Source organism: Pomacea canaliculata, linkage group LG12, assembly GCF_003073045.1.
Source record: "Pomacea canaliculata isolate SZHN2017 linkage group LG12, ASM307304v1, whole genome shotgun sequence".
NCBI classification, from domain to species: Eukaryota; Metazoa; Mollusca; class Gastropoda; order Architaenioglossa; family Ampullariidae; genus Pomacea; species Pomacea canaliculata.
In genome coordinates, this window is record NC_037601.1 from 13,201,396 (window position 1) to 13,228,971 (window position 27,576).

The 27,576-nt window shown below is 38.8% G+C and overlaps 2 protein-coding genes across 2 annotated transcripts; one reads left to right on the forward strand and one right to left on the reverse strand.

Moving 5' to 3' along the window:
• Nucleotides 1-864: 864 nt before the first annotated feature.
• LOC112577382 lies at nt 865-17,487 on the reverse strand. The gene is made up of 6 exons (XM_025260444.1): nt 17,313-17,487; nt 16,515-16,799; nt 14,358-14,937; nt 2,344-2,590; nt 1,735-1,823; nt 865-1,486 (listed from the first exon to the last, which is right to left on the reverse strand). The coding sequence occupies exons 3-6, from the start codon at nt 14,468-14,470 to the stop codon at nt 1,003-1,005; spliced, it is 933 nt and encodes a 310-aa protein (XP_025116229.1). The 5' UTR covers nt 14,471-14,937; nt 16,515-16,799; nt 17,313-17,487; the 3' UTR covers nt 865-1,002.
• A 1,292-nt stretch (nt 17,488-18,779) lies between these two features.
• On the forward strand, nt 18,780-22,912 carry LOC112577139. The gene is made up of 4 exons (XM_025260111.1): nt 18,780-19,564; nt 20,584-20,676; nt 21,356-21,546; nt 22,274-22,912. The coding sequence occupies exons 1-4, from the start codon at nt 19,093-19,095 to the stop codon at nt 22,352-22,354; spliced, it is 837 nt and encodes a 278-aa protein (XP_025115896.1). The 5' UTR covers nt 18,780-19,092; the 3' UTR covers nt 22,355-22,912.
• Nucleotides 22,913-27,576: the final 4,664 nt, after the last annotated feature.

The following is a 27,576-nucleotide window of genomic DNA, read 5'->3' on the forward strand; positions in this document are numbered from 1 at the left end:
ATATAGTTTATTATTATAACATCGGTTGATTTCACAGAAACCGTGTCATAGTAGATTTGTAGAATATCTAATGGTTTCAATAATTTTCTCAATTGTTTTATCATCAATCCAAAAACATGTTAGGAGTGACTCGCCTTTCATCAGACTGGTGTAAAGACACTTAAATCCCAGACATTAATCCCCATTAGACACGTTCCCATCCCCAACGCTTCATCCTTAGAAATGAAATTTAACTATAAAAGAATGAGATACCAGCGAAAAATTTAATTGCGATTCAAAATAATTACTTTGATCAATATAAACATGCACAATACAGTTTTACAATTTAAATACTTTAAATTAATGTTGTAGATGATCAAATGACGTTGAAGTAATAGCCTCCATGATAGAATTAATATATACAATGTTGTCTTATTGTTAATGCGTTTTGTACAAAAGAAGTATTAAAGACGTTTAAAATTAAAGCCTTTTGAGTTTGCAACACGGCGGTCACGGAAGCTGACACTTAGCAATAAGGTACCATCTACTAACATCCAGAAATGTGTAGCACAATTAAAGAAAATTAGTTTCGTTTTGGCTAAGATGCACTAACAATACTAGAGCTGCCCGACTAGACTCCTAAAATCTAGTTACATCTGTCAGGTTTTCAACTGCAAAGGAGTTTTACAACATCTGGAAATGTATTTCTGAGCATCAGTTCATCCAGCAACACTCGAACCTCTCAGGAGCAGACAGAAAATACTGCTAAAATCTTTTAGTATTGTTCAAGCAAGACACCAACACAGTTATTGATGTCTTCATTATTATCCTGGTTGCCGTGGTGTATCGGTAAAGGGACAGCACTGAGTGGTTGATTTGTTTAATAGACACAGCTCAAACAGACCAAAGGGTTTACATATTGTCTCTGCATGCAGTCCAAGGCCAGTTAGAAGAGTCAGTAGCTAAGTGTCCAGAGAATCTCAAAGATGAGGAATACATTTAGCCTCCATCCACACACAAAAATCACGTGAGCACTACAGGTGTGGCCTCTATCCTAATCTTCCTCGAGGAATGTTTGTGTGCAGGTGCCGTGGCAGGAGCGTCCCTTGCTAGGGATGTGGATGGGGAGGCAGAGGTCAACTGGCTGATCGCCACGGTCCGGAGGAGACGACCGTCGGCCGTAGTCGGCAGGTCCTTGCGCGGCAGCTGAGTTAGAAACAGGGTGTCCGTTAGCCGGGGGTCAGTGCTCGCCCCGCTGGGGGCGGAGGTCCTGGGGCTGTCGTTGTCTTTGGCCCCCAGGTCGTCCACCCGCAGCTTGTGGGATGACCAGCCCTCCTGCAGCTGCGCCATCTCACGCCGGGACAGGCGGGCAGCAGGGCGGACCGTGCTCTGGAACTGGGGTGGGGCCTTCTCGTCCATCGCCTCCTCCCAAACATTCCTCTTCTTCTTCGCTTTCAGCGTGAAGGCGTCGATGGTCGTCAGGGTTGATGGCGTGCGACAGCGAGACCTGCACTGGTGTGTTGACACTCTGCTACCGCAGTTACCCACTCCAAAATAAATAAATGCATTCAAAGTTGCGGAGTAGGGTTGGGGGAAATATGAAGCTATTAGACTTCAAGTCTTTATATATTAAACGGGCAGTAAGAACATGTTGGCAGAGGGTTGACTGTACCTCAATGGGCGCATGTAGCTGGGCATGTTGAAGGAGGCGGGATCCTCACCGTAATCGTCGATGAATTTGGCGCGAAGTCTCACGTGGGGGAAGCCGGCCGTTCCACCAGGATAAGTGGCTCGTGGTTCAGGGAGGGGGTAGTGCGGACGAAGTGTTGTTTCTGCTGCTGCATCTGAACCCAATGCACCGGGGGTACGATGGAAAGAAGAAAGAAAATAAAACCCAGAAGACATGAGACATGGCCCTGGCGAAAATAGTATTGTGAATATTACAATGGGCGGTGCTTGGCATAGTTTGTGACCTTAGATAACTAAGGATCTAGCGCAATATCACAGTAAATGGGAAGCAGGGAACATCATTACGCATTATTTAATCATGCTAGATAAGCTGTATATACTTTACGAGATCCTCTAAGTTTTAGACAGAAAATTTGCACAATGGAGAAGCGATTTTACGGACATTTAGAAATTAGAAATTAGGATATATATTTGTGGTTTGCTTGGGGTAACATTTATGGTGAGCTATCACTGCGAGCAATGATTTATGTTGGGAAATAGTTGTGCCCAAATTTTGAGTAGGATGGACATTCAAATGTACATATATATAGAACGTATATATATATATAGAGAGATGAGAGAAGAGAGGAAAGCAAACCCAAGGACCGTGCCCGAGAAAGATGGTGTGTCACGAACCGCACAAACAGACATTGAAAACTCCATGCGGCGCCATCTCAGCACGTGAAGGCGGTGGGCGGAGAGGCCAGGATGGGGGTCTCGCCTTGGGTGTTGCTTTGACAGACACTCGCCAAACTTGGAGTCCTTGGGACAACGAGCCGCATTTATCGCCCTTTGCTTGTCGAGCTCCGCGCTGCGGCTCCTGCTTCCGCCTGTCGTCATCACTCGGTGACGTAGTTCCGCCATCACGAACTTCCGCCTCTCTCTGAAAAAAAATTTGATGAAAAAATGTTATAGACAAAATTATACATACACTTGAAAAAACCTGCCCCACAATACTGCGTCTGTAATATTCTAGGAAGCGTACTAACCCGAACCCTGCACACACAGAGTTAAGCCTCTTTATTCCAGTGTTTCTTGATCCCATGGATAATTCTAAACAGACCAAGCAATGTCTTTCCCACTAGCAGAATTCAAATATGAATAAAGATAATAGTATAATATACAATAGTATACCGAAAAACATTTTGAACGGTAAAATTACAGGACACAAAGTATAGGAAATGACAGATATGAAGTTATTATATTAAATGATATTAAATGAGGTCTAATAGTGTGTTATGGACATCGATCACGCACGTAAGAACAAACGCAAACACTTACCCCTTCTCTCCCACACATAATGTAATGTATTCGAAAGCAGCATAACATCATGTAATCCACTGTATTACAAACTTACCGTTTTCTAGTAGCCTGCGAATGTCGAACAATACTAAATCGTCCACACGTGTGTTGAATTCTGTACTACATACCCGTCAACGTAACTGTACCCGAGAGATCGTGTCGATGATAAGCCTGACTACCCACTGTGTTGTCTCGAGTACATCTGCACTCCGTCCCATTGTCCTATCGTTGTTGATTACTATGTTTGCTCAGGTGTTGCTTGGTGTTAAGGCTTACAACAGGGTATGATGACGTAGTCAGCACAGTTTATACTAGACACATACACTGTACGTAACATCTACCCGGACGGAGTTTGTTTGCACAAACATAAGTATTACATTTGGAGTATAAAACATCTGGCTTTATTTGGTTCTCTTCTTACTGACTTTTCTTAATGTGCAGTCATCTGCCACGCCCTTTCAGTTAGTGACCCTCCGGTATAAGTAAATAAGCAGATAAAGCGATTCGTCCGTTAGACAGCAAGGCTACGGGCTAACGACAGTTTCTATGCAGGTGTGCAGGTGTGTGATAACAATGACGAACGACTAGTTTGACCTCGGCTGTTACGAGGCGTCTACCCGGAACGAAATGACCCCACGAGATGGAATGTAGAGCGATCGAAATGAACTGCCGAAAAGGATTAGTAAGGTATGGCGGTCTGGAGTCTTTTATGTTCACCGGCGCCATAGACTTATCTTTCAGGAAATATTCAAGCTTCAAAACAAAAAAATGTTAACTGTCCACAGTTAACAAAGAAAGCGAAACAAGATTCAAGTTTGGAATGTAAAATGCTTCTTACCTTCAAGATAAACAGATGTAAACCGTTAAGCCGTCGGAACCAGACAAGGATACTCGACTTCAAGGAACGTTTCTCACACTTCAAATCAAAGCTCTTATTTTCACCACGAGACTACTCTATACCTCACGCTCCTTGTATATCCTGGTGTGTGCTTTTTCTTTCCCTTTGTTCTTCACGACAGGTGGCGTTCTTATAATGTCGGAAGGTTTTTACGCCAGTACAATAAAATAAACAAATAAAGTGGAAAATAAAGGTTGTCATAAAAAAATCAATAAAAACATGTATGGTTTCGGTTTGATATTGGTAGTCAGGTCCGTCATGTTATCTGTCCTGTCACTGACTTTAATGGCGACAAACTGTAGCAGGCCTGCCACTCTTGGACCCGGTTGCATTGCTCGGGCGTAGCTATCCCCTGCTAGTCCGACTAAAGAAACCCCCCTTATACCCGACTAGCTATCTCCTCGCTTACGCCGGTTGCACTGCCTGGACTAGGCTGGCGACTAGCCACGTCCGAACTATAACTACGGACTAAGGTTTTACGAAAACATTCACGGGTTTCCACCGCGAAAACGAAATTTCACGCGGAGATCACTCTAATCTCGAAATGTCAGATGCAAAAGTGAAAGACAAATTGAAAAATAAAACTTCTTTGGATTAATAGTGACAGTCGCTGCAAATCAGACGTTGCTCTTGTCAAAATTTCGAACGGACTGCAACTAAAAGAAGCAGCGGAAACTGTGGTGATGACGTGTGTGTCGAGTCGTCGGCAGACGATCAATGCATGAGTAAAATAAACTGTTTAAAGTTTTTTTTGAATGTAAACAACCAAAAGTAATGCATAAAAATAGTTTTGGATAGGTGGAATCAATTTGGAAAATAAAGTATCGCTCTGGCTGACACAAGATTGCAATTTGTTTTTTTCAGGCAATGAAGAAAATGCTCGCGAGTGATAAACAATGTCCACAATGTAAAATGTCCCTGTACAAAAATGAAGTCCACAACCTCAAGATTGCAGAGTGATATGATGCAATCCTAATTATTTTGGGTTGCATAATAAATATGTTCAATAACATGTTACTCTCAGCTCTTGTTATTAGTTACTCTTTGTTTTCTGTATTTGAATTTATTCTTTTGTTAGTACTGTTGTGTATTCTTTTATAGTTCATATGTTATTTGTTTCCTGTTCCTCGCATGTCCATGTTTTGTTCTTGTTCTTAAGAGCTAGTAGCAAGCTCTTAGGAGGGTATGTGCTTTACAAATTTTGCATTTGTCATTATTAAATCCAAGTTTCAATGGCGTTGAACAATCAGTTACTAAAAATATTTAAACACTCTGTTAATGATCATTCTTCTCTATTATAGTCAGTAATCAGAATCATGCAGTTTTTTAAACACGTTAATAGTTCTTAAATATTAATGTAATTTTATTTTAACTTCATATATTATTGTAATTAGTTGAACTTACTAGCTTAGTTCTTTTTGTGTTGATCATTAAACTTTTCATTCTTAAGTCCTCATAGCTGAATGTGTATTAGATCATGTCACTATTAGTTCACATTCATTATTGGTTGATGAATTGAGTGCAACCTGTATGTCTGTTAGCTGCATGGTACCAACATTCTAACATGTTAAAATGCACATAGTTTTTGAGGGAATAAAAAAAGAAAGTTCAAGAATCCTAAATCCTTGTCTTGAAAAAGGAGTTGACAAACGGGATATATATAAAATTTTTTTTTGTTGCAATCATTAAAAGTAAATTCTGCCGTACACTATGCATTGGTTTTCTTTTCTAGTCAGCAGCAAGCAAGGAATGTAATGTTACTGCTCTCTCCCACTATTGAAATGAGCTCAGGACTATTCAATAACAGTTCAAGTGCTCCCTCTCTACTTTATTCAGGTGATAATGAAAATTGTTCAGTTGAAAGAGTGAATCCAGGTAAAAACATAATTGTAGTTCATGTATATCTGTTTTTTGCATATTGTGTATTATAAATGAAATATTTTTCAGTACGCAATCTTGTAATTGCCATCTCAGACATGTCCCACAGTTTGTTGGGATGTCGCCAGTTTTAGTAAACATATGCTTTTATATGAATGAATTGTTAGTCCATTGCCCGTCCCCTTTAACCTAGAGGACCAGTGAACCACTTTGATCTCTCCAAAATGGTGACCATAGTGCTCCTGTCGGCATATTTCTGGGGGTCATTGTGACAACCATGCCACTTGACCATGGCAAAGGGTGGTCCAACAGAGGGAAAAAAACATGTGCACACTTAAAATCTGTAATATACACCTGTAAACGCTAAGAACTACAGTATTTACATGTAGGCTCGAAACCTACAATGTGTGCTTATTGAGCCACACAGATATTTAAAACTAAGACAAACTATTTTCATTGAAAAAAAGCTCTTTTACTGTAAAACAAATATTATAAAAAGAGAAAATTGCTTGAATTATCTGGCTTCATACAAATTTAAACCACTTTCTAGAAGCACATCTTTTTCCCAGTTGGTACCCTCTTCATTGTAAGCCCTGATAGGGAGAGTGTCACAAAGAATCATGACTTCCATCATCTGGTCCCTGCTGCAACACTTGTGGAAATAAGAGTCCCTCTGTGCTGCAACATTACAGAATCAGGGAAACATACACTGTATTAGTAATAATGAGTGAGGGTGGTGACTATACAAGAAAATCATAAGTTCCAGTAAGGAACATTTGAAGCTGTACTTGGGTAAAATAACTAGGTGTTGTGCTTATTAAAGCTCCACTGTTGGGATGTTCACCATCCAAAATTATCAGCACTTTTGTTTCTACCTTTCATGGTGATGGACATTTGACCTCCACACATCCCTCCCCACAGTAATCACACCTTCCTATACTATTAACCAAATACAGGGTAATCATTATTTAAAACTAGTCCTGTGTTGCATATTTGAAACTCTTTATGAACTTTCACCATGACATCTTTATACGAAAGCTTCTAAAATTACTGACAAGGCTGGCTGGTCTACATATATGAAAAACACTGTGCATTTTGAGGCTGTTATTCATCCAGCCTTCATCTTAAACCTCTAGGAGGACTTATGCTGATCACAAGTTTTGCTTAATCTGATGAAAAAGACATGTCTTAATTTTAACTTTGAAATTCTGCGTAAAAATAAATTGTACTTTACCATCAAATATTAAAGCTCTAGGAGAAGGATCTGTGAATAAGGGACTCTTGCTTTGTTCTTGCACTTAAGGCTTGTTGTCCTCCATAAAGTTCAACATCATGATTATCATCATGCTCATCATACAGAATGCATACTATACTTGTGCAATACTATGCATGCCATGATAACTATAGCTCTCTTTGGACTGTACCTGCAAATAGGCAAAAAGGAATGATATATTCTGCATCTTTATACAAATGACATGGGCACACAACAACTGCTTAACCTAGGAAATGATAGTAATCAAATTGATAACAAAACTGAACAGTATACATGAGAAAAAGCTTAGATGTAAGTGCATAAATATATGTTAATTTCTTTAGGGGAAACATGGCTTGAAAGGTGTGCATGTGTTATACATGCAAAAGTTTTACTGAAGAGACACATGTGAACACATTCAAACATGTCCATTACTTTCTGCTCTTTGTTATTTGTGCAAAATAAATATATTAATTTATTAACATATAAGACACTAACTTGAAAAAAAAAAATAAGGCAGTTATAATTTTCTCTTCCTTCATGTGGACATAATATTCATATATAATGTAAAAATATTGCTTCCAAAACTTATGACTCCAATATAATTTAGTATGACATACCTTGATGTTTCTTTAAAAGGCAAGGAAGGCGTGTTTTCAGCACACTGTTGCATCTTCAATTCTTTCTTGAGTTTATCCCCTGACTAATCAAGGATGTACTTCATAAGCTCGGTACAGCTTTGACTCGGTCAGAATCCTGGTGTCATGACTATTTCCAGAATACTTAACAACACATTTAATTATATTTATGCAACTATCACAAACTAGCTGTACATTTATTGAATGATAACCATTTTTATTTACAAATTCACGTTCGTGCTCAGACGGTCCCTGTACTTTTACATGAGTGTCATTTACGCACTCAAACACGCTTGGAAATCCAGCGATTGCGTAAAATTATGATTTCTACTTTTTTTTTCATCCCTCTGGCTAGGTATTTGATTTATTTAGACGATTTGTAAAGAGCCTTAGAAACACGGTGAATTGTTCGAGAAACTGTCGACCTATGCGTGTTGATCGTATCTCCTGAAACTGAAAACATCCCGAAGAATAGAATCGAAAACGTGACTCCGAAAGGCTCGCTTTCACCGTATTTTGTTAAAGTTCACGATAACGATTAACAAGTTTAAGGTCCATTTTGTAAAAGTATATAACTTTCATCTACCAAAAACAAGTTTCACATCATCGTCCCACGTTTCTTCTGTAAAATTTATAAACGAAAACCGAGTTGCTGTGGACGCTCGTCAGTTAGTCACTTGCTAGTCGGCAGCTACGCCAACCCCTTGGTTGGACTAAAGTTACACCCGAGCTGCGGACTAAAATTCGCCTAGTCGGGTGCAATGCAACGGTCGTAAATTTAGTCGGGTACTACCCCAGCAGCAAAGGAATATTGGCTACAGGTGGGGCACATGTCTTGAGTATCCGGGGGCCATGTGGCAAAATGGCGTCCGACCCATAGCGAAAGTGAAACCGGGCCGTAACAACGGGGTCATGTCGGTTTTACCTGTGAAACAAGCGGGACGCTTCTCTCCCCCTTGTGACCGCTAGTCAACCCTGATGGCTCATGGGTAACGTCCATCTTTTTTTTTTTTTTTATATATCCCACTATTATATCTTCAGATTATTGGTATTTTAGATTTCGGCATATCCTGATTTACATATTTCTAAATCAAGACATGCCAAAATTCTAAAAAATACCAATATCAAATGGATTAATAATTTGTGTATTTTGCAATAATTATATATATAACAAGCAGCAAAAGAGTGCACAAAAGTGCAAAAATGTTATAAAAAAACAAACATGATTTGTCATTTATTGGCGTTTATTGAGGTAAAATAAGGATAAAAAGCAAACTAAAAAAAATTTTTTAATATAGAAATTTTTTTAAAGCATTGTCTCATTTGTATACATAAACAATTTATCATTTATCAAGGTAAAAATATTATCACAAATAAGGATAAAAGCAAACTAATAAAAAATAATGTTAAAAATATACAATTTTTTTAAAGCATTGTCTCATTTGTATACATAAACAATTTATCATTTATCAAGTAAAAATGTTATCATAAATAAGGATAAAAAGCAAACTGATAAAAAAAAATAATTTTAAAAATATATAAAATTTTTTTAAGCATTGTCTGTTTGCATACATAAAAGATGTTTCCTCTTGATATATTAATGCAACATTCGTTATTTAATTATAAGTTGTAGAACGATGCAAAACCATGTATCCATTGACAAACAATTAAAATTAAATTGCAGTTTCCTTAACACTAATTACATTTTCCCAAAAAAGGTTCAAAGATCTATGACAATATATCAAATGATAAGTATGAACTGAATTGCTGTCAAAAAGAGTGATGCTTTAATAGACATTTCTAAAAATAAATCAAAGTCATGAAATTAACTATAAAGGTTCTAGGTTGGATTGCAGCTTATGGTATTAACTACAATCTTTTAAAACAGATTAAAATTTTAAATTGCACCTTTATCACTAAGAAAAGGAAACCAAAGAAAAGAACTGTAAACATATAAATGATTCTGAATTTACCACAACACCTCTTATTGGATCGATGAAAAATATCCTCATTGATAAATTAATGGGTTAGAGTAAATAATAATCACAGCACAGTTTTATATAATTATATAAATCCAGATTTAGTATATGCAGGTTATGTACAAAATTTTACAACTGTAGGTAGAAAGTTGCACAGCTTACTCGTCCTTCACCCAGAACAATTAACTGACGTATAGGCTGTGCTCAGCCTTTCCCTTCTGCCATTCTCTTGATCACTAGCACCAGCTAACCAAGTTGATGCATGCAAGTCAGCATCCGTAGCTTCAGATAACTTTTTTTGCAGCATCTAAAAATAGAACAAATATAAGAATATGAGGTCTGCATAAAAAAGTAATCACTTAATTGTAGGTTACTGACCCTAAAATCCAGAATATAATGTGAAACAAAAAAGAGTACAAGCAAAATTATACTGATATGTAAAAAGTGCATAAAAATTTAAAGTGTTATAAACAGAAAGGAACTACAAGTGGAACTGCATTTGAATTTCAGTTAGAATTTCTATAGGCAGAAAAACTCTGGAAATTCTAATTTCAAAAAACAATCCCAATACATGGGAACTGTAAAGATGTCTATAAACGTCATTTTAATTCCTTTCTACACAGTGTTAACCAGCTGATTAAAGGACTACAGTCACTAGAAATTGCGTAAACATGTGTCCATATTTTATTTTGGCAATGTAATTCAATCACAATAAAATGAGGTAGGGACAGTTCTCCAGGCCTGATTTATCTTCCTGTCATGTTTTTTTTTTTTATGACTCATGAAAATTCTTGTCTGCACCTAGCAGAGTCAAAGGTTAAGGTTCATAACTAAAAGATAAAGAAACAATTTAAACAGTCCTATTTTATGACAGGCATGTATTAATGTACCGTATACACACACACACAGAGTCAAATATTTAAATCCTTACCCTGAACTGTTTGTAAAATGAAGGGGTGGTTCTTGAGTCCCATTGAAGTTGTAAGATCAGGCCAACTCAGTTGAAAATAGCACAGATAGAATGCCCCTCACTACATGCTTTAATGTGAAGCCCGACGCATCACCGAATGGCATTCCTGAAAACAGACAAAAATAAATACACATCATTTATAAAAAATTGCAGTGGGCAACATTATAATACCTGTTATGACAACTAGTATTTAAAGACACCCCCCCCCAAAAAAAAGACAGCAACAATTCAGGAAGTTTCATACAACCAAGCAAAAGTGGGTACAGAAAATTTACTATCTGCTCTAATCAATGCCACCATAACAATGCCCTTTATTACTTTTTAGTACTGCAAACATGTCATTAGTTTTATACAATGAATGTTATGGTATGGAAACCTTAAAAGGGAATCAGATAAAAAGATTTGACTCCTCCTACTAACAAATCAGAATAAAGCACATACCAAGCATGTCCTTTTTATGGGTCTGTCTTCATATCTCCCTCAAGACTCTCTACATCTTCTGCTGATTGTTAAGGGAGACTGGAACCCCTCTGGCAGATTTCCCGTGTCATTTGCCTTTCCTGTTCTTGTTCCTCCATCCATGTAAACATCCTTTTAAAGTTGTTTGTATCATTCTTCATCTCTTCCAGAAGAGACAGTTGTTGCATCCCAACTTCTCTAGTTTAGTTCTAACCTAAGAACACAATAGCAGAAAACATGTAAAATACTGATCTTTGCTAGCTTTGCTATAGTTCACAATGCCTGGAAAATACCATTAATTTTGGTTACTCTTTACCATTTGTCATATCTATTTGATATGTGATCCATATTTGTTTCAAATTTTTTCACTATGGCAAAAGGCTGGGATTTTCCGCTTCCAGTTTAACTCATAAAAGCACTGTTCATAACTCTTGGCCAAGGGTAAGAAAAAAAGCTAAAATGATTATAAACAAAATGGCTTTAAATTACCTTCCAAGGGGTTATGGGTCTTTATGCTGGCAGGCTGAAAACCAGACAATGGAATCGGAAGGCGCTGGGGGTGTGAAGGCAAAGGTGAAACAGTCCTTTTTTGAAAGCTGCTACTTGGGGACACCCTTGAGATGGTGCCAACCACTAGTGGCAAAGAGTATGGCAATGGTGGTGGACATTGCTGCATAACTGAATGGTCAGCATATAGTGATTCCTCGGCATCCTTCTCTCCTTCGCTGTTAGCTGTGCATCCTGTGTCAAATGAATACATTTGCATAAACTTTTTTCAGCTTAGTAACATTTAAAACTGTCAGCTGCTGATAGGTTGTTAAAATTTTTTTAAAGAACATTTTATTGTTATTGTACAAAACTTGTTTATCACTGTATGCTATTTTACCAGAAAGAGGACACAGCCTTGTGCCCCTACATGATGTCCACCAAAAAAAATTCCCTAAAATTAAGCAGAGGAAATGAAAACAGACCGAAATCTAATCGGAGTTATCCGTATCCTTTTTGTTGAGTGGGAGCATTTTTTGTCATCACTCTCCACCTCCGACATTTTTGTCCTTGCAGATTCAGCTAGATTCTTGGTAGTTACCTGCATGGAAATAAATATAGAAGGCAAATAAGATTTCACAAATCAAGATCAAAAGTATAATAATAACACACTCTTATAGTGCAGCATCACAACAAAAGCTACACTATCTGTGGTGTAATGACTGTGTTCAAACAGTTCAGGTATTATCTTTTTCTCCTTCCTTAATCTGCAGCACACAATAACATAGAAGTCATTTTGACCATTAATGGTCACATGCTTCATAAATTTTCTTTCTGCACAAGGATTATGAATATTATGAATCAAAAAGTAAATTGCACTTACTTAATGACTTGTGCAGGAAACTGGAAGCATAGGACATGAGAATCAGCTTTATAGCTCTAATTAATGAAGCTTGCATCTGGTTCAATAGATTGTAGTGGGAAGTTGCACACCCTGTGACCACTTTCATCTTAAAATGCCAGCAGCCAGCTATCTAGAATAACAGTAAAATAAATTATTGACCATTATGCAGTTATTATGATTTGTTGTTGAAAAAGACCATTAAAGTTGTCTGAAATGATACTTCCAGTCACAATCAGTTGTCAATGGGCTATCTATATAAGTTTTTTTGGTTCACCACTGGGAACACAATCCTTATGCTGCTCTTTGACAAATATTCTAATTAGCTGCTGCAGTGGAAAGTTTGGTGTTTGAAAAAGTCGTTTAAGCTAGCCTAAAAAGTTATAAAATTGAGAGGCAGAGTTAAGAGTCCAAAGGACCAAATCTGTCAACATTATCAGCAATATGTGACAAAGCAAGTACATTTTACACCAAAAATCCTTTACCATACAAACACTGCTTCTTGAACAAATAAACATGAAAGGTTATGAGCCTAATAATCAGCATAGTTCACACACAGCCCAGGACTTGCAAGACAAAAAAAAAAAAAAACAAACCCACAATAAATAAGAGAAAAAAAATATATACTGCCCGAAGAAACCTGGCATTTTAACGCTATCGTACCAGTAAACAGACGAACTGTCGAAGCTCTGTCACGTTCCACTTTCGTAATCGCAATTTGAGGAAATTCTGACAGCTCCAAATTCTCTCCATTGCTAACGGCTAAAGAATTATCAAATGCAAGCGTTCAGAACTGCTGAGCACGATTTCTACCTCTGTCTGGAAAACTTGTGCATTTATTGCGTTAATGTGTACTCTTAATCTTTTTTCTCTTAGAATGATATTCTGCATTAAATTTGGACATTTCTGTAGTTAAAATCTCAATAACTATGTTAATATAGAGTATAAAATTATACGTACTGTTATCGAAGCGTCGAACACATGTATCAGTATAGAAATTGGCCGCTTGAGAAGCTTTTCTGTTGGGAAAAGTGTAGACTCAAAAATTTGAAAATGGCGGCTTTGCCTGCACGCATGTGGTCGTATGTAGCACGCCATGGCGAAGAGTCATTGCCATTGTTAGGGGTCACGACCCTATATGTGGGCATGATCTCCCACACTCTGGTTTCGCCTCGGCGAGCGTGGAGCTTGGCTTATGTGCGCATGCGCTGACAGCGCCAAGCCAGACGAGTCAAGCATTGCGATAGACTGACCCCCTGTATCACAGTCGGATCAAGACAAACTTGGTGGACCCCTTGAGCTTATGGTTTCCGATGCTGCTAGGGTATACCCCTGCTACGTCCCGACTAAGGCCTTGCGCCCGAGCAATGCAACCGGGTCCTGGTGTTGCCACAATGCGGCACAGAATTTATCTTCACGCACGATACACACCCGGGTACAGTTAGAAAAGAACCAAGCTAACCGTGCCATCGGAGATAGAGAGGGTTGTTTCATTATTCATAAAGCAACAGAAAGCATTTGATAAGTTGTCCGCGCTAACTTGTCAATGAGAGCTTGTCGCTTTCGTCAGGGTTTGAATAAATGAGAACTTATAGAAATCAATATTTTTTATTGATTTGATTACATCACTTTATTTTTGGCTATACTATGAGTAGCAAAGGAGCACATACATGAAAAAAAATTTACATGGACAGAAAAGATGCATCATCAAAAAATTAAAAATCATTATTATTGTCATCAGAGCAGAGGATTATGTGCTTTATGTATATATGTGTCCATGTGTGTTTGCACCTGTGTCCTTCTTTTCTTCCTAACCGTCCTTCTGCGCAAAGACATCAAAGAAAACACGAATAAAAAAAAAAACTTAAAGAAAAAAAATCTCCTTACCCATTACGTAGGCGATGTCTCCAGGGTATGTCCAGCAGGATGTCGGGTACTGCGTTCTCCTTGATTCTCCGGGTGCCGATAGTACGGTTGCTTCGTCTTTTAGTCACCCACATGATGTAATGTTTCTTGACACACGCTGGAAAACTACAGCACGGTATTCGGGGTGGCTAGGTTTGACATCGGTGTCATCAGCTTTGATTTTTTTTTCTATCTTTCTATGTCAATCTCCCGGCTTGTGTTATTTCTCCTTTATTGCTGGAAAACAGCGAAATCTGTTGAACTCCGCGAGCCAAGATCAGCTTCGTTGGTCCAGATGGAGAGAAAGTGCTGAATGCCCTGGAGTTGTTTGAAACGACTAAACGAAGAAAATCTAGTTACTCCTAGGGAACAACAATTTGTGTGTGTGTGTTTGGTCAGACCAGGCAGGTCATTTGCTCTATTGTGGAACCAACAAGTAAATGAATTATTGAGATCCTTCGAACATGCCACAACCCATCATAAAGATCGCCTTTGTTACACCATGGTGTATAGCAGTAGGAGAGCTGCTTTCATTGCCGTCTCTCGATGATTGAAAAGTATCCTGCGACAAAAATAAACGTGGCCTTTACAGAAGAATCAATCACTGATTGTGCTCTGTGTACCTTTCTGAAACATTTTTCAATCAGTAGTCAAGAAGCATTATCGTTTATACTTAAATAAATAGAAAATGTAGAGGATTTAAATTATTCAAGAAGATGTAATCAGTACACGTATTTATTATTAAACTTATGGCAATTTATCTAAAAAGAAGTTATCGGTTTTAACCCATAAATACTACAATCAGTATAAGTTAAAAGATATTTTGAAAGCAAGTAATGGTATAATATGATCGGTTATTGTCTTCATCAGCAAGGAATGGCATTATATGATTTTTGTTATTATCTTTTCATCATCATCATCACAGTTGCTATGTTCATTTACATCGTCACTGTCTTCGTTATAGTCATCTGCGTCCTTACAAGCCTCTGTCTTGGTAACCAATGTTGTCATCATCGCCGTCTTGCGTCTCGAGAACCCATGTGCGTCCTTCACTCAGATGTTAGGGAAATAGTAGGTCCTCTACTTCCATAGTATGTTACTTGAAAAGCAAAAGTACAAAACTTGACTTCTAACCCCTCTAAAAAAATAAATAAAAGGGACATGTAAGTGATACTAGAATCGAGATAGCGCCGATTTCTTGCATTCCTTGTCGTAAACAGTATCCTGCCATTGCTCCGTTCTTAAGCCCATTCTAACCATTCACTAGTAAACACAAAGGTTCAATGCAACTGGTCTCCTTGTAAACGGGTGCTGGGTAGGTTGGTGGTTGGAAGTTCTGAAAGGAAATACCAGGTAAAGGACTGGGGTAGGGGAGCCATTGTCATATTGTATGTTTGATCTCGCTGTCAGACCTATTTTGTGTGTTAAACGGAGTTTATATCCACCCTTGCAGTGTTGTGTTGTTTGGTATCAACAGAAACCTAAACTGGGTTCTCTCTGTACACAGGTCACGAATGTTTTACTGTTGAACAGAACACGAGGACAAAAGTCGTTTTTATTGGTCTTCTTGCAGGCTGCCACACATTTGACTGCCCTGGTGGCACAACATGAAATTCCTTTTATCTGAGCATGCTGTCAAATGTGGGATTACACTTTACAAATATTTACTCGCAATTCGTTTAACACATTTGCAAAACTCTGTAAACCTACAATGTGTGTATAGTTAGCCATAAAAGCTCTTAAAACTGTCACCAAGAGAGCAAAGACCGATGGTTGGGAGTTCAGATCTTGACTTCACCACACCTTATTTTTGTTTTGATATTTTATTTACAAGGCTGGTCTAGCTCAACTTGATATAGTATCAGTTGTTGTCTCAGATTATAACATTGACAGCAAGTCACACAAAAACACTCTTCTCGGTTAGCTGTATAACACACAAATACACATATTGCTTGACAAATACATTTGCAAGACAGAAAAAAGCAGCGCTTGTAATATAACACCGTAGCTATCTGTACCAGTGAACAAAGGAGACACCAAGTTTCGTCCAAGTTTGGTCTTGAATTTGAAGCAATAAAAAAAGCTATGGGAAATCTTTCTTAAAATAATAAATAAAAAAATGTATTAAAATAGACTTACGCCGAGTTTTGCACCCACAGAAAGCACCAAGAGCGTGTTGGCTCCACAATCTCTAAGCCACTTTCATTTGCCAGTCACAGGGCATGACAAACAGGTTTCATCGTCACTGCCCTGGTCTCATGCGCATGTCATACGACCTTCTGACCTCCCACAAAAAGAGTTCTTTTTGCCCCTTGTCGTTAGGGTTCGTCCTTCCTTTTCAGCCCTTGTCTATGCTGGAGAATCCTTGCCTGCCCCGCTGTTTACCTTAGTGGATCCAAACAGACGGAGTCTTTACCGCTAGTCCTGGCCACACAGAGGAAAACGAGGGGCAAGTTTAGACAATCTTCAAACATTAAACTTTTAGTTTATGGCACGAATCTCGTATATCGTGACTCAGATGTAAAAAATGTGTTAGGGTCCTTCATGTTTTAATTGTTCACCCCCCCACTCCAAAAAAACAACAACAAACAAACTAAAACTACCGTCTGTGTCTTTTTTATGGATTTAATGTGCATGCGCTTTTATTTCTTTTTTTAAAAAATAATGTAATAGAGCTTATGCTAGTCAGCAAGGCATTCATGTCTTCAGTATTCAAGCTGTGGCATGATCTCACCTGATACGAAATTCGTGTTTCGCATAAACAGAGAGCCATTAGATCCTGGAGAGAGAGAGAAGGGGTAAGAGATAAAAAGAGAAAGAATTACAGATCTGGTCGTAGAAATTTCAAGAGGATCTGTATTTCATTGTTTTCTTATAAATAGCAAATAGTATCAATCTGGGGTTAAACAGAAGATACTAGAAATACCAAAGACCTACCTGGTTGTTTCATCTGTCTTATTCGATTTCATCTCCACAGCCTTACAATCAGACCCCCGCCTGTGCGAACGTTTTGTTAAAAACAAAGCCGCTAGAATTCAGCCAGTTCTGAGGTTCATCTTATTTCCTGTGGCCTTGTAACGCGAGACCTCGCACAATGCAGCAGGAAGTTACGTCACACTTACAAAAGATCGAGGGCCTGATGCATGGCACATCGCGAGGTGCTAGCCACATAACTAACACCTAACAGCCAGCTTGACTTACAGCTATAATATTAGCAGTTTAGTTAGCTGTCGTGTTTTAGCCTAACGAGGTGTCGTGCAGCCAGTCTCAGGATTTGTACAGCCTAAGCTGAATGTTATCGTACAACCTGCACGTGGATGTTACCACACATGTGTTTATTATATATATACACACATTAACCCACAAAGAAACACGTACACATTACACATATGCACATGCACGAGTGCATACACACATACTGATACGAACAAACACACACACACACACATGCATACGTACGAGGGAATTAAATGCGATGCAGGACGCAGTTTTCAAAATCATTTCTTATTTCTTCTCAAACGTCGACCACCTATAAATAGTACCATACACGATAAAAACATTTATTTTTTATATATATTTATGTGTGGCATGCGTCGTTCGTTTAGCGACAGAGATACTTTTTGTGAAATGCGCCCTTACTTGTACTTAAACAAATCTTTGTTAGTTACTATCACTATACAATCTTATATAGTGTATGTAATTGTAAATGCGATACATTTTTTTACGACTGCCAGTGCAGTAGGCATGTTTACACCGGTAACACGGAACAACAAACTTGTTACCGCGGTATACAAGTCACTAGGCGATAGGAATTGTTCAGCTCCATTAAATGTTTGTGAGGCCGTATAAGTGGTCCTTGGTACTGTACAATGACTTTGTGGGTGTTTGTGTGTGTGTGGAGGGGTATGTGTGTGAGTGTATGTGTGAATGTGCTTATGTGTGTGTGGGTCGGGGGGTGTTTGTGTGTTTGAGAGTGTGTGTGTGTGTATGAGAGAGTGAATTTGCTGATGTGTGTGTTTGTGTGTGTGAATGTATGTGTTGTGTCCTCGCTGCCCACCTGTGTACTGCCACTTTATACTGTCATGCATTAGCTGTTATCAAAAGTATTCTGATATCAGAAACCCGTAGCACTTCAGTCATTATCACTGTGATAGGTATCACCCTGACCAGATACACTGAGATACCCAGCTCCCTGGTCTTTGCGAATTCTGAACAACCTTTTCCAAGCATTTATTTGCGCAGACAACCAACTATCTAGTAATTAACTAATTTTTATGAGGTCGATAGCAATAACATAAAGCTTGTTGATGTTCTGCTTCTTTCGTCCACATCACACGTCATGCGCAAAGGTCGTTTCCTGTTGACCTATTTGTGTCAACGCTTGAACTATGGAGCCTGCACTATCGAGTGGACCAATACGCTCCCTCAGCTGACAGGGACTAGAGCGAGAACAAAAGATTTAATATCGTCAGCGATAGTGTAGGAACATTGTACAGTGTCGAGCATCAGTAAATGTGTTCTCACTTGACTGTTGCAAACTTGTGAAACCTTCTCTCTGACAGGACTGTGAGCAAATATATACATGAACAAAGCGAAAAAAAACTATTTTTCCTGAAAAAAACTACACAAGATGAGCCCAGAAAGGTGTTTGAAGGAAATAAAGTATTCTTGGGAAGGATAGACCTCACTGTTTTAGAAATTAATTATCCGTGTTAACATGGTCTCGACATCAGGACACACTATGATGACTCCACGTCGCTACCTCCGACTGGCTATCGTCGCAGCCCTGTTGCTTGCTGTAATCACCATTTACGTCACGTTCTTCCGTCACCCTCCCCCCGATAAGCTGATGGAAATGAATCGTCGTAGAGGACAAGACTTTGCTGCCAGTTTCCTCGGGCATGACGACGATGTCAAGGCAACACACAATAAGGATAAAAAGACAAATCGTGGTGCTAACGAAGAGAAAGGAGTCGATGGAGATTACGATGAGGATGATAAGACGATGTTAAAAAATAAAGAGGACAATGACGTAGTCGATGATGATGAAGATGTTGATGCAGATGAAGCAGGTCCGAAGAAGTCCGGTAAAAATCATGTGGAAGGAATGGTGAAAGGAAAGGCTCAGTGGGACGCTTTTCTTAGGGATCACAAGTACACATCTGTTGGTGTGGTCTTTGACAAGTGCGGTAAGGCTGATTATTTCTTTTTCTGACGAGTTTATTGTCAGTGGGTCCAAGGGAGACAATCAAGAACAACACTATAGCGTTAATATGTTGTTATTCCCCTTGATATGTATACATTTGTTTTTAATTTTTTTTCTGGTTAGATTCCTCTTCAAAGGGTTAAGAGATGACTCACTATGTTTATTTTACATTTAGCTGTGAATTTTCCCTAAATTTGAATTGGACTGTTCCCATATATGCATCTCAGACGTGATTAACTTTGGCTAGTACAGAAGACTATTTTCAGAAGACTATTATCATCCATTTTGAAAATCCATTTATCCCTAATTGTAGCTTGTAATTAGTTAAGTTCGATTGAGTTATGACGTCAACAGCGAGTATACAAGGTCACAGTTTGTACCTCATATTTGACAGCAACAGCGGGTAGTCTCTATCACATATGATGACCTCCTTATCTAGGTTCTGGTTATTGACTGGTAGGTGTGAGATCATGACATGTCAAGGACATGACACAGCTATACAAAAATTTACTGTAAAACACTGAATGACTAATGATTAAAGTTCACGCTATTTTTCCGGACGATTCCTAATTGTAGACCGGCTAACACAATGTTCTGTACTCTGGGTCTATTATCTTTCTTTTACACACGCACTCTCTGCCTCTGTGCAAAGTTGCAAGTAAATGGATATTATTTAGTGGTAAAACAACGTTAACAGAACTAACACTATTTATTTGGTTTATATATTAGAATGTTAAATGTTAAAGCAGAGATAGAAAAATCATAAACGTTTTGAAACACACACACAAAAAAAAACACACACACACTCTTTGTGTGTGCGTGTTTGTCTGTCTGTGTGTGTGCGTGTGTGCGTGTGTGTGTGCCTGTGTGTGTGCGTGTGTGCGAGCGTGCATTATGAGGGTGCGGGATGAGAAAAAAACGTAAATTGTGGAAAACGCATATCCGGATGATTCAAACAGGAAGAGAGCAAGTCACTAAAATAAAGTCTTCTTATATAAACAGAGAAGCCAACAGCTCAGCTAGGCACGGTCATACTGCTTGCTGACGAGGAGTTTGGAGGAGTCAAAACCAGAACTTTCTACAACCTTACTCTTGGTAGTAAAATTTTCATTAACGAGTCATAATACTTCATTTTAACATTGTCAGATCAGTTTTCTTTCTCTATGTGCGTTGCGTTTGGTTGTTTTATGCGTATTTTACTCTGTGTATGTGTATGTACATGCGTGTTCGTGTGCATGCATGCGTTTGTGTGTCTGCGCGCGAGTGCGCATGCTTGTATCATTGTGTTTGTTAGTCAGCGTCTCTCGCTTTCCTTCTACCTGTGTCGGTAGTTATAATGCGATGGTTAGTCTTTGCCATGGGATCAAGGTGAGGAATTCAAGGACAAGCATCTTGTTTCCGAAATTATAATGCGGTGTTCAGATGTCGTAGATGTTATTTTACCCCTGGAGCCGTAATTATAAAGGGGTGGCAAAGGTGCCATAGGAAAAGGAAACATAAATCTGTGTCGTGGGGTCTCAAAACAGCAAATATTTTCGGAAACGCTTTTCCTTAAATTTCCCTTCTTACCTACGGAAACCATTTACTCTTGCTTTATAACTAAGGCCCCTGTTGGTCTCATCTCCCTGCAGTCATTATGATGAAATGTTTATACCACATTCTATAAGGATTTAGCCCCTTACTACCCAGCTTAGACAGAGTGTTATTGCTCTTATATAAGAAAACTGTCCTATCACATGTAGTTACATGCTTTTGTTTTCGACTCCATGCATAGAGGAAGACTTCAAAGGTGGGACTTTTAACATCGAAGTCAAATACAACGGCCAGGACCTGTACGACAACTGGTGGGAGATCTGCGAGATGGAGGATGATCTGGAACCCGAGAAGCGGACCTTCGCCTGCCCCATCCGCAAGGGATTAAACAGCCTCGTCAAAGATAAACACATACCTGGATACTTACCAGAGGTGAAATTAAAACTAAGAGAATAAGAGCAATCAAAGGACATAACCACCAAACACGTTTGAAAAGAGATGAAAAATTCTGTATGATATGCTATATGAGGCTTCTTTTGTTCACTTCTTTTGATTCAAGCTCGTCAGTAGTTAGTGATACGCACTCACTTAAAATCCTTCTCTTCTTCATCATCATTATCATTAATAACGCGAAAAATAATGCTGCATATTGAATCAGGTTACTAAGAAATACTGGAGTAAGAGTTTGCTATTTCAAGGGAAGTAACTCAAAGAATTATTGAATGGTTTTTAAAGTCGTTACTTCCCCTGTTCCGTGTTTATGCACCTTTCGATATTTGCTGTCCGTTTTCGTTCAGCCTTTTAACACAGACTTCACAGACTTTGTCAGTTAGTCTACGCAAACCTGTATAAATAAAACTTGTCACAGTGGATATAGAAATTTATTTATTCACTTGTGATTTTTTGTGAACTCTATTATTAGAACAATGCTTGTCACGAAAAAATTAAAAGCTAACTAAATAGAGAACTAATTTCGAATGAATGAGTTTATTTTATATTCTGTTACCTACTTTGAGCTTTATTTTACCCGTTCTGTTATTGAATTATTTAAATAGCGGACACTTTTAGATAAGACAAAGTTGTTTCTCCTGCATGAGGCAACCATGGAAGTAATGATCATCTTCCAATTAATTTTTTTTCTTTTGTTTTATACTTAAAGGGACGCTACTTGTCGAAAGCATGGGTCAAAACTCAGACTGGACGTCTGATAGCATGCGGCTTCAGCGACCTCACACTGTGACAACCGTGTAAACTGTGGCCCAGGGAGAAGGATTCGACCTCAAAGAAAGTTTAAAAATAAAAACTAGAGAGAACGGTGACGCGGTCGTAGTGTCCTACTGTTTTCAAAAATGTTCTTTCAATGACAGAACTAGACAATGACTGTATTAACATGCAGAATATAGTGGAGAAAGAGAACTTCTATAGTGAAAAAACTGAAAGAGAGTGAGAGGGAGGCGCGAGCGCGTGTGTGTGGAGACAATTCAATTAACGGCATATGTAGTGTGATAACCAATTCAATGAACTTTTTAGATATTTTATCCCTTGCTAGAGAGAGAAAGAGCGAGAATAGCATGCATTGTGTCCCTGTATTTTCTTTTTGTTTCTCTTTCTCTTTGTGTGTGTTTATTCTCGAACATGCATACGTGCCCACCTACACACATTCGCCCCGTCCTCCGACCACCACACAAACACCTGTGTGCAGACATGAAGGTAGCAAAAATATGTTATTTAAATAACATGATGCTTTACAGAGGGAAATAGATGTCGTGATGCTGATAAATAAACGATGGTCACGCGATCCACTTTCTTTTGTTAACTTTAGCGACTATCACACGACACAAGCAACCTTAGACATTCTTTAAGCTAAACACGGACGCAGGTAAAAATGAGACTGCTCTGTTTCATTGGCCGACGCTAACGCAGGTAAAAAGCAGCAAAGAAGCCATTAATTCACGAGCGCACGCTCACAGGCACGTGAGTCAGGTGAGCACCTGTCATTCAGGATGCAGTTACCTTTTTGTCAGATAACATCGTATAACGAGCAGTCAGAAAATAGCCGCAATCTGTAATCTTCTGGCTGATTGAAATTAAAGGCTCTTTGAATGAAAATCTTGTGGACAGGGCATAGAACTAACGCACGCGAGGAGAAGGATGACTTGTTATATAAATCGAGTTTTTTTTAAAGTAGTCGGGCAAATTTATCTCTCAATTTCCGTGCTCTTTCTTTGTCAGGAGAGTACGTGCGTGCGTGTTTTAGCGTGTGGGTGTTCGTGAGTTTTGTTTTGCTTTAGTTTTGGTTGTTTGTTTGTTTAGTTTTGTTTCTGGAAGTTTTAACCTCGACAGAATATAACTTGCTGATGCTCTCTGTATTTAAACCTTGTTGATCCCGCATCAGATGCGAGAGGAGGAAACAGATGGTAGTTTAGGTTTCCAAGGGGAAATGGAGTAAAGTAGATCAGAATTCGCTATCTGACACTAAGTAATCCACATTGATCGATTATATAAACAAACTTGGACTTTGTCCTCATTGCTATTCGTTTCAACATCACTCTTCGCCCACCGTTTAGGACTTTTCAAGTTTCGCTCATAGTGAAAATAGTTGTCAGCTAGCATTTGCGGCTGCGGCAACAGGTGGGGAGGTAACAAATTTTTCTGCTTTTACAATAAAAAAAATAAAATAATAATACGGATTTTGTAGATCTAGTGTATATAATGGTTAGCTAAAGGGACTACTCGTGAAAAGAGATGCAAGAAATATAAACAAAGCCTGAGGCTAGTTGTGTGATAACAGCGACGAAATTATAGACGATCTGTACAAGTAGTTGTCACACAGATGTACATTCAAAATGTAAAACCTGTAAAGAGTTGCATGTCTTGCAGGTCTGTTTACCGGAAGTGTTCCTTATTGTGATGTTACAAGTGCACGTCTTAAATGTTACATAAGGAAAGAAAAGCAATGTTTAATGTTCTTTCCTTAAGTCGTCTATCATTCTGAATAGATTGGAAATGAGAGGCACAAAACCACTTCAGCACGACTTCCACTGAGGATGGCGACAGCAAGTGTCCATCAGAGCAGCAGTCAGAAAAATCCAAATCCTCCTGTTATAAAATGACTTAATTAAGATAGCATATCGTCGATGAAAGATAGGATTGGTTCTTACATCAAATTACAACGGGAATAATAATTAAAGCAATATAAAAGAAAACCACTTATTCAACAGTTGTAATCTAAATTTCTCTAAGTCTACAAAATTAATTTTTTTAAATAAAGACATTTAATAATTTTTAAAGCAATTTGAATGACATATATAGAAAATTAACTTTCAAAATTAAAATCAAGGGATGCACAACTGGTATATAATATGCCTTGCAATTTTTTTCAAACTAAATTTTATTTCGAGCAGTATACGCAAGTCTTTTGAATTCGCGTGTACCGTGAGAAAACACGTAGAGTGGTTTATTGTGCTGACCCACATTGACAGCCATCAGTCTTGTGACAGGTTCCTGTGTACATCTCTCATCTCTTCATTTAAAACCACAACTGACTATTGCTGGTAAAGAAGAGTCGTCGTTTAAAATCTTTGTCTTCCCGACTATTCGAATGTGACTTGAGTTAATTAATTTAAGTGTACCTGCAACTTCTACTGTTGGTTGTCTGATTCCAAAATGGCTGCAGTTGCTGGAAATTTCTTACTGGTTCTCCTCACTACGTGCCTGCCGTTGACTGTCCTGGCAGCTTACTACCCGAGTCACTGTGAGTATTGGGCGACTGGGTGTCTGAAGGTTGCCTCGCTAGTAGTAAGATTTCTGTCGAACTGTTAGAATAAATCTGAAGAACATGTCGAATGATAAGCCAGCGACAGCGACAGATGTTTAGAATTTTTGTGTGAACATTGTGTGTGTGTAGCTGGGTTGTGTAGATGCGTGTGTATTGTATGTGAGTGAGTGGGGGAGTGGTGAGTGTGCACATGGGCATGGATTCACGCTCCTGTATGTGTGTGTATATATATATATTTAAGAATAGAAAAATACACATATTATGCGTGTGTGGTTGATGTGTATGTTCGCGATCCTCTATGTGTTTATATATATAAGAATAGAAAAATACACATATTATGCGTGTGTGTGGTTTATGTGTATGTAGGCTCTCCTGTGTGTGTGCGTGCCAGCGTTATCTATTTACATATATGTGTATGGGTGCTTGTGTGTGTCACTTGATACTTCACGCCAGCGTTGGGTCACTAAAACAAGAGAAGAAACGAGTCATAGTAATATGTAGACTACAGCACAGTGCCTCTCCATGACTGTCTTAAGTCTCTGTTACACATAGAGAAGATAAAGGAGATCAGAGATAACACATTAGAACGTAGATGGGGCTTCGGACAGCTTGGCTTGTCTTTTGGACACCAGTGATTCTTTTAGTTCAGGTCAGACTGTTCTATTTTAGAGAACCTCCTGGCTTATGTAAGGTTAGAGGACTCGAGGCTTATTTTAGAACTTCATCTTTACCCAACAATGTCCGCTATTTCCGAAGAGACCCGATGCTACATCACAGGATAAAAATAAATAAAGCCTACTTCCTGTTTGAAGTAATATAGCAGAGCTTAATTAAATTAATCTTCATTTGTTGTGTAGCAGAGTATTTTTGTATTACATGTTATATTTGTCTTCGTACAAAAATGCACTATAGCACAAATTGGGTATTTTTAGACGGGAACACAAACCTATGTTCGCATCAAATATCGTTGCAAAATCTACGAGAGAGAAGATATATATATATTTCGCCTTCATGTAAAGGATGTAGAATCAAAAACATTTGTTTATATCTGCATGTACAATGGGGTGACCAGTTTTTTTCTCTTAAATGTCAGTCAACTTCCCATCATCCCCCTCGGCTGACTCAGTCAGTCGCCCACCCTTTATGCTGTGGCAGGTTCGTCGAGATAAATCACGGTGAGGACAGGTAATGTGGAACCTAATTCAGAAAAAAAAAACTAGTCGAGATCCTGTTCCCTCCACCTGTCCCTGATGAGATAAGTCGAGGAGCGAGCAGTCAGTCAGGGTACATAGGACACTGTCTTGGTTTATCGTCCTAGGGTACTTGAAGGATAACTGCGGGGCGAACCGAGTGTTTTCAAGAAGTCTTGTGCTCGGGTACTCGTACAAGCGCTACTCCACCCTCCTGAGGAACTGGGACTGTCCGCTGACGCTCCGTACTGCGGATCCTACCCGGGGTATACAGGTGCGCTTCCGATATCTGGACACGACACAAAGTGACGACTGCAGCCAAGCGAGGTTAACCGTGTCCGACACGCATGGACCACTTACATGTAAGCAAGCTTGTTTTTATGTATGACACGTCTAAGAAAATAAAGTTTAAAGGTCTGAGTTAGGACAGAAACTTGATAGCCGAGCGCTGTAGTTTGTGATCTTTGACCTCCGAGTTCATTTGCATGGCTACATTCAGAAACGATGCTCCCGTCTTCAGACTTGTTTTATTCTCTCAGATTCCGATGGTGTTTGTGGGAAGTCGAGTCGTCAGTGCTGCGAACGCAGGACAACACAGTCCACATCTCATTGTCAACGGGTAGCTTCTTTTTCAATTATGGCGATTTCGAACTGCTCCTAACAGAGTTTACTTACTCAAAAAATGGTAAGGAGGTTTTATCTTGAAAATGAGAAAGAAAATACTAAAAATAATCTCGTACTGGGATTATCTAATTTAATTCTTTTTAAATTTTTTGGTTCTTTGTATATTGATGACCAACGAAGTCGGGGTTTAAGATATGATAGAGAGAGAGAGAGGAAGGGAGAGAGGAAGAACAAAGAGAGATACAACAACACAAAGAAACCTGCTTGACTGGATTTCACGTCGAGGCTGTAATTGGATTATTGTGAATGAAGTGTATATGGACAAATAAGCTTCTAATGTAATTAGTGAAATTTTATTAGTAGCATCCTGAGGCCTCATAAATCACGCTTAATGTGATAAAACAGAAAATTGTTGATTCTGTCTACTCAGCAGGGTGCTTGATTTGTCAAAGATACAAACGAATTAAGTAATTATCAGCAAAGATTAAAACAATCAAAACTTTAGAACAAGCAGAAGATAGTACTGTGGCACTAAGTAATTTCTTTAGTGATGAGCTCTTTAGTGGTTGAGGTCAGTCATTGGGAACTATTACAGTGGCACAGGATGCAGTGCTGAACTTGATTAAGAAATGCTTCCAACTGTGTTAAGTAGTCATGGACTCAGAAAAATCTTTGACCTGTGTTCGGTGTGGAAGAAATTGGATTAAACTTACTCTTCTGAACCTCGTCCGGGGTATACAATTTTACAATTTACACCTAACCTGTGGCGCATTTTGTACATTTGCAGAAGCCTGTGATCGGAACGACTTTCGGTGCAGCAACGGGATATGCATCTCCGCCGACCTCAAGTGTAACGGCTACAACGACTGC